The sequence below is a fragment of the Ciconia boyciana genome, chromosome 1 (assembly GCF_034638445.1).
Source record: "Ciconia boyciana chromosome 1, ASM3463844v1, whole genome shotgun sequence".
Lineage (NCBI taxonomy): Eukaryota > Metazoa > Chordata > Aves > Ciconiiformes > Ciconiidae > Ciconia > Ciconia boyciana.
This window is the reverse complement of record NC_132934.1, coordinates 175,995,629-176,010,356: the sequence shown is the minus strand read 5'-3', so window position 1 is coordinate 176,010,356 and position 14,728 is coordinate 175,995,629. Positions and strand designations below refer to the sequence as shown.

Here is a 14,728-nt window from a genome sequence, read left to right as displayed (position 1 = left end):
TGCAGTATCATGAAAGGCTGTGGCTGTAACATACTTTGGCATAATCAGGCCATGACTCAAAAAGGTGAACTTATGCGAGGGGTACGGAAACATCTTTAGCCTTCTCGCTAGCACCCACACGGCATTTTGCTGTGACCCACCTTCCATCACCCTTCATCCTCCCTGCAGCTGCACATAGAATTCCAGCATTTAATCTGGAAGAAATCAACAAATATACATTGTGAAGGAAGAGACATATCACTTAATTTAAGCTCTCTGGGGAAATTTATTTTCTCTTCTTTTTAGATGTGTAGATATACATCTGAATAAGAAAATATGTCCCCGATCTCATTTCTTTATTTTATGTGTGTATTTGTTTAATTATATTTTGTTACAGTTTATTATTTGCATTTCAGCAGTCCCTAGCAAGAAATAAACATTGGTTGTTCTGGGTACTGTATATTGTTATTATCTCCTCTTTAAATGCACAAATAATTAAACATTGTATTTTTGTTTCAATAAGTATTTATGGAGAAGTAAGAAAAACTTACATATGAGATACAAAATGAAATAAACCTAACTAGCAGCCCCTGGTGACAGCAATAGCAAATAGGCTTGTCTAACATTTGCCTAAAATTACAAATTAGTGATTTGGGGCTATCCATTTAACTTCAGTATGGATGGAAGACACAAACTCATTTGTGTTTAGTGGCCAATTTTAAAGGGTGACTCAGACTTCTAACACGGAAGTGAGCAGAGTTAGGCACCAAGTTCAATTGCCTAAGCTCTTCAGCACCTGCAAGACTTTTAGCATATTTTGTTTTCAAATATTAAAAGTGTTCAGAAATTTTTGCTCACATACCCAAAAGCACTGTCCCCATGGCATGGTTTTGGATCCTCCTTACCCTGACGAAGGTAAAAATTAGAGCTCCTAGTGCCCATACAGTACCCTAATCCTGTTCTATTTTAAACCAGGACAGGCTCTACAACCTCTTCTGGAGGCACCCAAGGCCTATATTATGCAGATCCTCCAGATCCTGCACCTCATACAACTGAATATACACAAGGGGATCACAGCACAGATATCTACCATCATGTCCATGCACATTGGTGTAGCCAGAGGCTGCTCGTCTATCTATTCATGTGACCATCATATACCTAAAATATAGGCAATCTCCACCACCACATGTGACAGGTCATGCATGCACCCCAGTCCCATGACCTGACAAAGATGTACACTTGCATTTCACAAGCAGACATATACCCTTTCTGTGAAAGGACACATCCATATTTTCGTCATGCCTGACCCTGAGGAAAAAAGAACAGTGTTTACCAAAACCACTCATCTAGCCTTTGGCTAGATTTCTGCTATTTTCTGTTTCAAAAGCACCTTAGTACTGGAGGCAGGGAATGGACTGTGGCCAGATGATCTCTTCTAGAAAGTTAGATCTGCTCCATTGCTAGCATAGCTGCAACAAGAGAACGGTGAGGGATCTTAACTACTCCACCTCCCCTTTGAATCCACACCTCTGTACTGAAAGGGATACAAAATTCATCTAGACCAAAGGAGAGCGAAAAGGAATTTACCCAGTGACAAGAGTCCTTCTGACTCATGTACTAAACGCATCATGGGTTTCAGGTAGTGCTTATGCATTTCTTAGCAAAGTCACGAATTATATTGCAAGCAGGGACCACAGTACAGAATTTGCTCTTTCCACAAATCCCATTAACGAGTTTGAACTTGTCGTCAAATACCTAAAACTCGGTTCTGAAAGTGTCAGTATCACAGTATCTAACTCATTTGGGGGCTTGGGGTAGCCCCCTCTCATTGCAATAATCGCTAAATATGGAAACCATTTTAAATGGCATTGATTAGAGAATCTGCCACTGTTGTGCATAGGTTATTGTAATAGACTCTACTGTTTTAAAGAGAATATGTAACTTTTTCTACACAGGTGGGAAAATCAAACTGGCGATTTTTTTTTTTTTAATGAAGTAGTTTTCTAATGTTGTCCTGATAGAGATTAAATCTATGGGTAGGAAAAATGCCTTGATGGTATATGAAAGGATTCTCAGAGATCTGTGGAAACCATGTAATGTGAGGTGGGGACATATTGAAAAAATCCAAAAGGACTTATCCAAAGGACCAAACAGTCCCACCTGTTTACCCTGATAGATGATTTGTCGTGATGTGGAATTTCAAGGTAAGGAGCAATAAGTACAAAAGCACAGTGAGAGAAGGCATAAAGAAGTCTCTGGTTTCTTTACAATGTTGCCTTTAATTTTAGCTCTTCACCTCAGATAAGATTAGGGGTTTTTTATTTTAAAAAAAAGCAATGACTAAATTTCATGTTCACATTTTCTGTAAAACAAAACTGAATGCATTCTTGGCAAATTAATCCTGGTCATTTATCCTGAAGTAGTGCAGCACACTCATATTCAATCACAAGATTAGCTAACCTGTTGATGCTGAATGCTTTGCTCATTAGGTTGCTGTCTAGAAACATTGAGTGCACACATTTGTCAAAAAAATTACTACGAACTTTCCTGTACATGCATGCACAGCTAAAACATTACATACTTTGCTAACTGTATTTCTTCCTTTAGAAAAAAATTCATTCTTTACAGATTGCAGCAGATCTGTTAGAAGAATGCTAACTATTGCAGAATTACCTTGGTTTATGATTTAAATATCTAAGATCCTAAGTCTCAGAACCACAAAAAGCAATCACAGATATGCTCTTTCAGACCAGGCAGATATAGCAATACTTAATTCTTAAATAGCAGTATTTTTTCATTATTACATCTCAAAACATCACCAAAGAATGGATCATATACTTTTCATAAAACAAGTCTGAAGTGCCATAAACTTTAATGAGATTGCTTAAGAAAGTAAAGTGAGCAGGATTTGGCCCTACTCTGTCATAGCCTTTGCTGAATAAATACAATTGATTTTATGTATTTGCAGGAGTGAGCACGGAAAAATATTGTGACAAATATATTAGAAGTTAGTAGCTGCACAGATGAGGTTTATCTGGAATGAGTACAATACGGCTGCATTATTTCCTGCACTATCATTTTGCTTCTGCATACAACATACAACCACATTGTTGCAAAAGTTGCATCTGGGGAACACACGATCCGTGAATTTGTGGTCAAAAAATTTCTTCATTCTAATACGAAACACTAACATCTTGGCTCCAAGCTACATGCTAGTGTATACCTTAAATAATATTTGAATCAGGCTGTACTGTACACACAATAGACATTGTGACTACCGAATAGGAAATCTGCAGAAAATTTGGTAATACTCTTTGAAGTCTATTCTTTGAAGACAGTACTTTAAGTGAAATGAGCTTATTTATAAAAGAAGTGCTTTTTGTGAATGCTTTTATGGGAGACACATTTCAAATAGCTTTAAATATCATTTCCACCTTGGCACTCCAGCAATTTAAAATAACTCTTTATTAAAGAAATGTTTTTCTGCTTAGTAAATGAGATAAAGTTAAACAGTAAGATACATTTCATTAGCCTGTAATAAAAAGAGCATTTAAGACAAATGTTGTTAAACACACCAATATAATTTTCATCGAATTCTCTTCTGTGGTTTAATATACAATCTGTATTTTTATGTACTGTATCTGACAGCTTCTAAATTCCTTTGTTTGCTGTGGTTCCTTTAAAACCTAAATTACTAGAAAGTTTCAGTAAATTAGTTGATCCAAATAATCTTATGAACTAATTAAGCCAGAATGGTTGTATTAATTTAGACAAATCTGCAACTGGCTCCTCTCCATCCCTTTAAGCTGATCTACAGAAAGGCCTACCTGGATGTTAGTCAGAAGGGTCTCTATGGAGGACAATCCATCAGGGAATAGAAAAGGAGATGGAAAACCCGGAGGTAGTGGTTGCCCATGCCCAGTTAGAGAAAGTTTGTCAAGGCTGTCTCTTGCGGTTGGTGTGGAGAGCGGGGTCTCATCTGTATGTGATTGAAACAAAAATATAGAACAAGTTACGCTTGTCTGTTTTTATTAGACCTCAGTAATGGCTTCCCTAGTGGTTTCCAGAACATTTATTGCAAATTGGTTCCTGCTATCAGGAGAAAATGCTTTCTGCTGAATTTTCTTTAATGAAAAAGCTGTGGAGATACAACAAGATAACATTAATGAGTAACTTTATAAGCCTTTTAAATGCAGTCTCTAATGAGACTGAGTTTACAGTGCCATAGAATCTTTTTAAAACAAATATTATCTCACATATACTTGTGATAATATATTCAGGCTGACTTTATGGGCACCTTCCCAATTATCTCATTTTAGTTTGTGTTCTATTTGGATTGACAATAGAATATTTTCTAGCATGACATATATTTTGTATATGAGAAGTATTTGAATACGAGGCTTCCCATACAATTAACCCTTCCCGCTCTTGATGGTTTCACTTACAGCTCAGAAGATTCTGCAACACTGAGAAAAACTACAGCTCCTCAAAGCATTTTTAATCAAGAATGTACACCTGATTCCCACTATTGAAACATGCTTTGAACAATACATGAAATTAACAGCATGGTTACAATCACTGGCCTAATTTTTTTAAGCACGGACATCTTCTAACAATTAGTGCTAAACTCCTTAGTGGGATCTTTGTAACAATCCGATCTGATCAGTTCTGACATCACAACGGGAAAAAACTCCCAAAGCTTGAAGACTTCTAAGATTAAAGTTTCACAGATAATCTGTGAATGGATTATAAAGTAAGTACAAAAAAAAAAAAAAAAAAAAAAAAAGAAAACCCGCACAATTAATAGAAACTTCAATACGCTCTTTTTTTTTTCTTTTTTGGAATATTTTTAGACTACTGTTGATATGATACAGAAATTTAGGTCAATTTCTTTGCACCAGATGTTAATCTGAATTCTTCAAAAGGAAAACTATCTATACATATATATAGATGCATATATCTATATATACTCTTCTTACCAAGGGCTCAGTGGCTGACACATATTGATCTATCTCAATACAGTACAAGGACATCAGAATATACTCCTGGTATTATGCAGATCTTTGCACAGCTATTTGACTACAGAAGAGTTTGTCAGACTTGCTCTTTTCCATTTGCGCTTTGATCTTTATAAGATACATATGTTTTGCGGTATTTTAATTTATCTTTCTTTCTGCACTTTATTTAACTATAGTTTCAATAAATAGTTATACTTCTCTATTTCTCCTATCATGTACATTAGGAATTGTATTGTATGAAAATTCTGATCCTAGTTGACTAAAAAGAGCTCTCTCTTCAACTGGGGTGCAGTATTTTCTTAAGTGGACATAGTCTAGGACCAGGAAAATTGAAATCTGCAGCAACAAAGGGTTAGAGGGTAGGCTTTGATGACCCCAGGACCAGAAAACCATAACTCTGAGTCCCAGTTCATTACAAGAGTCCTCACCCACCGCTACTCCAGAAGGAAGCAATCTCCATCAGCCATGTTCAGGTGCAGATTTCTTGTCCCATCTCCTCACCAGCACTGTTGTGCTGGCCAGTATTTACAGTGCTAGAGTAAAAAGCCTCACCCACTATGTCCCTCCACAGAAATACCCAAACAGGCATTTGGACATCTGCTTCTGGGCTGGTCCCACTTAGCTGTTTCTATAGCCAGTGGAGAGAAGCAGACACCAGTTTAAGGCACTAATTTGTCTGAACTGTCACAGGCATCTACTGCAGGAGGAGACAAATCTTCCTCTAGAAGTGCCTGTTGACTGTAAGAGAAGCCTAAGCTGACTAGCTCAGATGGAAAGATCTGCTTTTGGTGAGACCAGTCCTACCATGGAAGCTGTTCTTCCTACTTCAGTGTGGCTCAGGCTGGGAGTAGCCTACACAAGGAGTAAGACCCTGTTTCATGTCCCCTATTTCTCACAATTTGTGTTACAATTACTGCTTTCTCATAAAGTCATCATTCAAAAGCTTAGGAAGGTAAGCTTTGTGAAATGAATTGATGTTGACCAAGAAAATCTTGAGCCCATTCAGAGTCATAAAAGATTTTTACAGCTATATTTAAGTTTTCCACTCATGTCACAAAGTGCTGAGAAAAACTGGCTGTAGATTACTGAACTCTTTCCTACCTATCTTACTGAGATTCCAAGCAGGGTCTGAAAAATGTACTCTGTGGATGTGTCGTCTGTCCTCATGCTACCCCACAGCAACATGGACATCTCTCTGGTCATTTTGTAGTAACATACTAAATTTGGCCCTAAATCTGAATTGTTTCTTTTCTGTCCAACTTCTAAAATATTATAGAAATATTCACCACTTCATCAGAAAAAATAAATTAGGTATTCCTGGGTATTGCAAACTAGCTTATTGTTCTCACATCATCTTGCTAGTTCATCTTCTCGAATCCTATTCTAGTGTGAAAAATCATTACCAAATGTTTTTTTCCAAACTGCTGTCAGAATTGTTATGCTTTCCTTAATCAAAAGAAACAACCCAAAACTTAAACAAAACTGGTTAGACAATAGATTGGTAAACACTACACAATATTATTGCATAGCTGAAAACTTTTTTTTCCCTCTGCTGCAAATATGGCTTTCCCAAATGATTCCTACTCAAAATTTAAAAAAAAAATTTAAAAAATTACAAAACCTCTTCTTTGTTACATCACTGAGTTTTTTGGCTAAAGACTTCTTCATATCAGTGGTTCCAGTAAAAGTATTGGACTTGCATGGTATAGCAAGAAAGAGTCTAATCACTAGTATGCATGGTGGAGCTGATTCATATAAATGAGAAAGTAAACTAAAAAAGGGACATCATCTGCCTCTAGGTTTGTCAGAGAAATGGACTTTCTAGGACATACTTTCTAGGACAACTTAGAAACTTACTAATATTTTAGGTCTCAAATTGTCAAAATATTTTAAAACTTACTAGATAAAATTGACCCACTTAAAAATTCCATAGGCCTTAATTCACTTAAAAACTATGCTCTTCCATGCAACTGTTGAGATACAAAAAGCTCCTAACACAGGTCTTGTCATAGAATTTAAGCAAGGGATTAAATTTAAATATATGTTAAGTTTGCTGTACTTTGTGCATGCTCAAAACATGTTGTGAAGTTTGCAAAGATTTTCCTAACAATGTGTGGCATGGTTTTGTGAGAGGCAAAGTAACTCAAAAAAGGTTAAAGTTATGCAGAATGAACTCAAAATAACATCCAAACTCTTATAATAATTAACAGAAACAAATTTACACTGAAGGGTAAGACTAGAGAGCTGAACTTACGATGAACTTATTTTAATGAAACGTCTACTCAGAAAAAAATTCAGACTAATGTGACTTTGTTTTCTTGATGTCCCATGTGAAATAAACTTTTGAGTGTGAGTATGTTTGAAACAGAGCAAATGTACATATTACACACAGGAAGCATGGATGTTTGTGGATGTGAGATAAGCGATGATCGAGGGAATCTTGAAAAAATGCATTTTTAAGAAAAACCACATTGTAATCACAGCCAATTAAAACATAACCACGTATCTTAGTAGCAAAATAATATGACCTCTTGTAATTAAGGCATTTGAAAATCTTCCATTCCTGCAGAAGTCCTCTTTTCTCAACACGATGATATATCTTTGTTTCCAAATAATCATTAGCCTAACATCTTTCAAACTGTTGCAAAGGAACTACTAATGTTCCTCTTAACCTACTAGCAGAGCAACGCTGCAAAAATGATGAGCCCTTGCTGGGACACAGAGATCTGGCATTTTCAGTCTGAACACATCAAAGGAAGCATTCGAAGACAAGCCAGGGCAAGAGGGGAAAGAGGGTCAATCTACAACTCCATTGTCAGAGTTGGGAGCACAACAGTGTAAAGAAAAGGGAAAAAAAAGAAAGAACAAGGCAGAACAAAGAAGTGTCCGGGCCTGCCTTGGCTTGTGCTGGGAACTGAGATGTTATAAATTAACAAATAAACAAGGATAGGACAAGCTGTTACCCAAGCCTCTACAGTATCTGAGCAGAGATGAATATGTGCCTTGACATATGAACTAAATCACCATAATAGGCAAGTCTCAATGCCACACATATCTTTAAAATATTTGTAAATGCTACATCCACTCCATCCATTGTTCCTCAATTTCCAAAATTCACCTGGTTTTGTTCAAACGAGATTTTATCTGCAAACAGCAGCTGGGTTGGGCCAAATACAACAAACATTTTTCACTGTATTTGGTTTGTTGCCATCCTATTTTATTCTTTCACCAGATAACATGGAAACAGACATCCTGGAAGCTGTGACAGCTATTTAAACAATAATAGATGAATAGAGGTAGCCATTCTCTTGTCTTTGTTCCTTAAAGCAAGTAGGATAAGTTCAGACCAGTCACCAATCAAACTGGAGAATATTGATATTGCCAGGATTTGAAAGCAAGCGATAATAGCTGGCTCAAAAAAATACTATACAGATTACTGCCTTTCTGTAATCATTTAATGTTTTTTTGTAATGCATCTTGATGGTTTTTTGTTCTCTGTAAAATATTTCACATGTATTTGTTCCTAAGACAGGCTCATTCTTACCATTTGAATGATGAAAGAGGATCCTGTTTTCACTTTTTACTATCATAAATCCGGTGTATACATTTTTGTGGAAAGAGTCTATTCCATTTGGCTTAATATGTTTTTGGTTTATGTTGTCAAACACCCTTTAGTACAAAGTTTTGTATTTCATCTTCCTCAGGTTTCAGGTGTGAGAAGCTCTTCTATTTTAATTAATCTGTAATTGTTGATTTATATTAACACAGAAGAACAGGGAGTCCCATGTGCTGAAATGAAATGTTTACCAACTTCGTGCAGATTAAAAAAAAAATAATAAAATGCTCTTGCACAATTCCCGTATCATTTGGCTGCTTTATAGGTTTGGTCATTTGGGATTCACCCTGCACATAACTAGGGGCAATGTGAGATGATTGTGAACTGTAAAAGGAATGTATTAAAACTAACTCTTATAAAAACATTTTTTTTTTCAATCTACATTTTAGTTTATTTTTTTATGCTAGAAAGAGTTCTCCAGGACACCCAAATACTCTGAAATTAAAACATTTGCAACTGTGGCAGCTGGAAATAAGGGGAAAATACCAAATATTCAAATGGACTGACTAGCTGGTTGTTGTTTCTGTAACATTTCAGAGAGGCTGGTGCTCTCACAGTTAATAGTACCGTTGTAAATGCTGTCCACTGAGTTCTATTTCTTGGCTTGGTACGTTTGCCTGAGGACTTTGGGAATAGTAACTCACCAATAATGAAATATGACTAAAAGATTAAAAGGTTACATGGAAAGGACCATAGCTACTATGAATGTGTTTCTTGGATATGTAGATTGCACACGATGGCATTATACCTGGTGCAGTCACAAATATTTGTACAAATAGGTCTTACAGAACTCATACGTCTGTATGTTACTTCTACCATTATGGACCATTTTCATCAGTGGCACGGCTTCAAAATATGCTCGCTTTCACTTGATGTAAAGGACTACACAAGAATAAAAGTACGTAAGAATCTAGTTTTATACATCCACTCTGGAGGTAGCTTTAGATGCCCATCCAAGATTCATTTTTACTGACAATTCTGCCTGATTTTAACCACTGAAAAGACAATATTCTAACTTGATGCTTGTCCTTTTTGGAAAAGAGAGTTTCAGTTAATACATTTCCAGTATTTCTTTAATCCTTTTAAAGAAAATGCAGTCCCTACAGATCACTCTTCACTGCCGCTCAGGGTCACTGAGCTTACTGCAGTTGGAGTTGTCTCCATAATAGCAAATTAGAGCCAGCGGGAGAATCACCCCTTGAACATGAGATTAGGGACCTCTCTTTCTCCCAGGTTCAGTGATATCCCTCCTATGGTGATACCCTGTAAGCCAATTTATCTATAAACATAGAGGGAAAAAAGGAACATATTGCTGGCTGGAATCGGGATGTGGGGGTTTGGAAACAGGGATGACTTGACAAGGAGACAGGGACTAATCAAGAAGTCAGGGAACGCTGAGTTGAGAAAATAGGAAAGAAGGACAGTCAAGGTGGCCAAACACTTTGGAAAGGGATAATAGGATCGGGATGATGTGGTGAAGGAGGGGAGAAAGAGTGCCCAGGAGCAAGAAATTTATACTGACTCAGCAAGAAATAAACAAAACAGCCAAACTGTGATTTTAACACAGCGTATTTTGTGCAAGTAATGCTTGTAGTATTTCAAGAACTGTGGTTCAATGCAAATGAAATTTATAGCTGTCAATAGAAAATATATTCTTTAAAGCAAATATGTTCTTTAAAGACCATGTGTTTTAGTTTTGTTAAGGAATTACTGGTATAACAACACTATAAATGAATGGAAAGAGTTGGCAAAATATATCCAAAAAGCAAAAATGTAATTAGTAGTGATCTTCCAGCTGTGAGGATTTCTTCAGGCTTTTTGGAGTAGATCAAGTTGAGTTTTTTCTTCATTTTACATGTCCCTAGGAGGGACTCAGAGTCAATCAGCGCAACTTATCTAATTTGCTCTTTCAATAAAAGGATTATTTTAATAACCTTTATCTTATATTGCAGCCTATTACTGATTAGGGCTGGGTCAAGCAGTATTTGCTGATTTATTTATTCTAAGGATTTCACAATATTTCAGAATAAATTATCATTCATATTTTTAAACAAATGTATTTTACCATACAATTGAATGTTAAAATGCCAGTGATATTTCCACTTTGTGTACTTTGGCATCATAACAGAAAATGCACAAAATAAAATTACATCGTTTCTCTGTCCCTGTAATAAAAATTATCCTGTTCACTCACAGAATTTTTCACATAATTTTTTAAAGTTCGTAGAACAGTCAGGAATAAAAAAGAAATGGGATAGTCAGAGGTTATTCTGCAGATATCTGATAATTATATAGTAAGAATATCTTGAACACCTGACAGCAACTTACATTAATTAACCCTAAAGAAATATAAATTCCTAAAGATAAAATGATGGTTAGAAAGGTACACTGAATATTTTTATTGCATTATTTAAGAATATATTAGTATAAACACAAGGCACTTTATAATATTATAACCTGGAGTTCTTAATTATGAGAACTATGTCCATTATTTCTTTTTTAAAGATCCTTATATGCTACTGGCAGGGATCGGATGCACATTAAGGCCATCTGTGCTTTGGATGCTGAAAAAAGTATAAATGTATTTTACTGGTTCGTGTCAAATGTCCCAATTAGTACTCTGCTAGCTCCACTCCATCAGCCAGGCAATACTGAGTGCTAAAAAGAATGTTTCTTGGCTTCATAGCAATTCTGTGAGAACTGCTTATATGCATAAGTGTATGTGGAGGGTTGTGTAAATGTGTCTCCCTACAGGTTCACAAGAGTCATTCTGAGCTTTTTCTAAAGTCGTGCTGAGGGGTGTGCATAATCATCTATGTAGTAAAGGGATACCTGCTTAGGAAATCAACCACCATTCATGATACTAGCCATTTAATCTCCTTTACTGCATTGGCTACAGAAGCTGGCTCCCTCACCTAGGTAGCCTGACTGTACATCTAGCTTTCCTAAATGTATGCAGAATCAAAGATCAAGCCAAGTATTTTCAGTCTGAGCTAGATTCCTGATTAACATCAAACTTTAAATTAGGGATTGGACTTAAAGACTGCATAATTAATGTACTGTAAAACTCACATTTTCAAAATTATGGACATAAATATGCACATCTCAACTGATAAAAGCAATACACAAGGCAATACATCCACAGTATGCATACTTATTTTTGTGCTGCCTGTGCCTCCCTATACTTTAACTGTCTCCGTATGGCTACCGCAAAATGCATACATACTTATTTCTGTGCTGCCTGCTCCTCCCTATACTTTGTCTCCGTATGGCTACTGCAAAATGCAGAGAAAAAACATTACAGAATGTAATGAATACATTTTGCTAGATTTTATTGGATCATTTCAAGTGCCTCATGATTTGGATTAATAATCCTCTGGACATGCTTCATGAAAGTTGAAAAACATCTATTATTTTGGGATTTAAGGTGATTTAAATATAAGGAATATCAATAATATTAGCATTTTTGTCATTGTCAGCTGAAATAACACCATACCTTTTTTGTAAGCATAACAGTAGTGAGAAGGGAATTCTTGATAAAAGCACAGCTGGTAACTTGTAATTCTCTGAAGATGAAGGTTTTATGGTAATACCTGGAACTGCATTGTATTCACACTGTTTTCCTTGTTCTGTGTTCAGTTAATAATTCTAATATTCATTCTCTTCAAGAAAAAAAAAATTAAGTCAACATTTTCAAGAAGTTCATGTCTAGCCATGTCGCAATTATGGGGGACTAAGCATCGATGCTCCTGCTGCTTTGTCACATGGCCCATGTTCTTGGTAATCTGCTGATAGTATGAATCAGATGCCCAAACAGAAAATGAATAGATGGTGATGTGTCTGTGCAACACTCGTCAGCTGTCATTCATTCAGCAACACATAACCTGTCCCACAATCTCGTCCCCAGAGTGCTGGCAAGCAGATGAGGTTGACCAGGCATGCTTGGCACCTGGTGTAAAGTGGCAGCACAGAAGTCAACAGTACTGCATTTCACAAATAAATATGTCAGAGAAGTTCAATAGAGAAGACAAAAGAGGTTTAAATGCTTCACATTTTTGGTAGCTTATACTGGTAGTCTGACCCAGCAGAAAAATCTTCACCTGGCTAGAATCTGTAAAACTGGATCTATCGATTAATCTAAGTGTTTTGTTTAACTGAATATTCATACAGAATGCTGTCATGTTTCTTCTTAAAATAACATGAGAAAATATGAGATTTTACATAAATATATAGAATGTTCACTCACAGTTCTTTTTGCAGAAACCATATACTTTTAAAACATGTATACTTATATTCGCTTCACTTTCCTGTAAGATACTATTAATGCCCATGATTTTAATAACTTCTTTAATAAAAAGGATACTATCAAGTACCTCTAATATTCAGACTGACATTATATTAATTAGACCACTGAATAAGATGACCGGTCTAAAAATGCATAGCAAGACAGAAACATACTGAGAAAACCTGTTCCCAAGCTTTCTCCATGCCAAAATTCCTACCCCAGATGTATTACTGCCTCACTCTTAGAGCCAAAAATGCCAATAAAATAAATAAAATAAAATAACAAAAAAATAGTCAGATCAACTCATCCAACACAATTGTATGGGGCTATGTGGTAATAGGTTCAGGAATTCTTGAATATGCAAGGAAAAGCTACAAATGCATTGGAACTGCAGGGGAAGAAACCATGCTTTGAAAAGAAAATACCTAGGGGACTGTGTTGGTCAAGCCCTGCAGTCACGCTTCTGAGAGGTTAAGGTAACAGTTGTTTTATCATCAATAGTTCAATAATGTCTACTCTTTGCTTAAGTACCCAAATGGCAATACACACTTGCTTTTTACAGAAGTATGTGATCTAGTAACTCTAAGACGTTAACTCTTCTCATAGCTGCTAGAGCGATTGCTACTGAAAACAAAAGGATTTGAAGCACATCCCATTTTGACAAAGTCTCACCAGGAAAGGTACAAAATGAATGAGCTGTTTTAGTATCATGAAGCAGTATAGCACAGAGGCTTCCTTAGTTTTGGGACTTCAAAAAACCACATTTGCATAAGAGACTATCAATTGTATTTGACTCACTTTTTAAAATGATTTCACAATAATTTTTTTAACAAATATAATAAACAACCTTCATGTGTTAACCTATGGAATGGTTCCAGTACTCAGATGCAAATGTTGTAGACAATAATTGATGTACACATTTTGGATTATATGGTTATGATACCGTAATAGAAATTTGGCTGTCTGCCTATGGGAGTTCAATATGAGTTTCATAGTTCATAGCATCAGAAACAGTCCTTTACAATATTATAGCCACATTTTTCAACCCATTGCCTATAGATTATATCCTAATATCTGATTTTCACAGAAATCCATAATAATAAACAAACCAAAATCCCTAAACTCCAGAGTGCTCAGAAACAAAATTCAGAATGAAAAGGCAAGCATTTTTAAATCTGATATGATTCCTCTTGCAATTCATTCATCAAACATCTGCAACAAGCTGCCAGAATGTGTCCATTAGTAAGATTTCTATGGCATTCACTAGCTTGATGCTCACTGATAGAATAATGTAGAAGTTTTACCTCTAATGTTTTCTGCTCCATTTGAGGCATCCACTTTAAAGTGAGATTTGGCCTGCATGTGTCTTCATGTCTTGGAATATGTAATTTATGCTAATATATCAGAATTCGTATTAGAGAAGACCAAAAAATATCCTTTATGTATTTATACATTATGGGTCACATTCAGCACTGATTTAAGAAGATAAAAAATAGTTTGGAGTCATTATGTAACCTGGATCATTTTGGTTTACATTAAATGCAGAAAATTAAGGTACCTTACACAGCAAACATGCCATATGCTTGCTGGTAAATTAAAATCTTTCCCAGGATCCAGTTTAAAACCTTCATGCAAATTAAATATTGTATTCAGCCTTTTATCTATATTCTATCACAAGATCAAGGAAATACACGCTGTAACTCCATTACAGGGACAGATCTTTTTACTAATTCTGTTTCACATCAAAATTTCTGTAAATGTTTCAGTGTTTATGCCAATAACATATTTGAAAAAATATTTATTTCATTCCTTAAGCAATTATAAATGCTA

The 14,728-nt window shown here is 35.8% G+C and overlaps 1 protein-coding gene across 5 annotated transcripts in view; it reads right to left on the bottom strand.

Annotated features, from left to right (window-relative positions):
* The window catches only part of DACH1 (dachshund family transcription factor 1), a 367,345-nt gene that overhangs the window by 46,733 nt on the left and 305,884 nt on the right, over positions 1-14,728 (bottom strand). For all 5 annotated transcript variants that reach the window (XM_072850103.1, XM_072850101.1, XM_072850099.1 and 2 more), the window contains one exon: positions 3,807-3,958. In XM_072850103.1, coding sequence (XP_072706204.1) covers positions 3,807-3,958 — 152 coding nt within the window. The remainder of the gene's footprint in view (positions 1-3,806; positions 3,959-14,728) is intronic.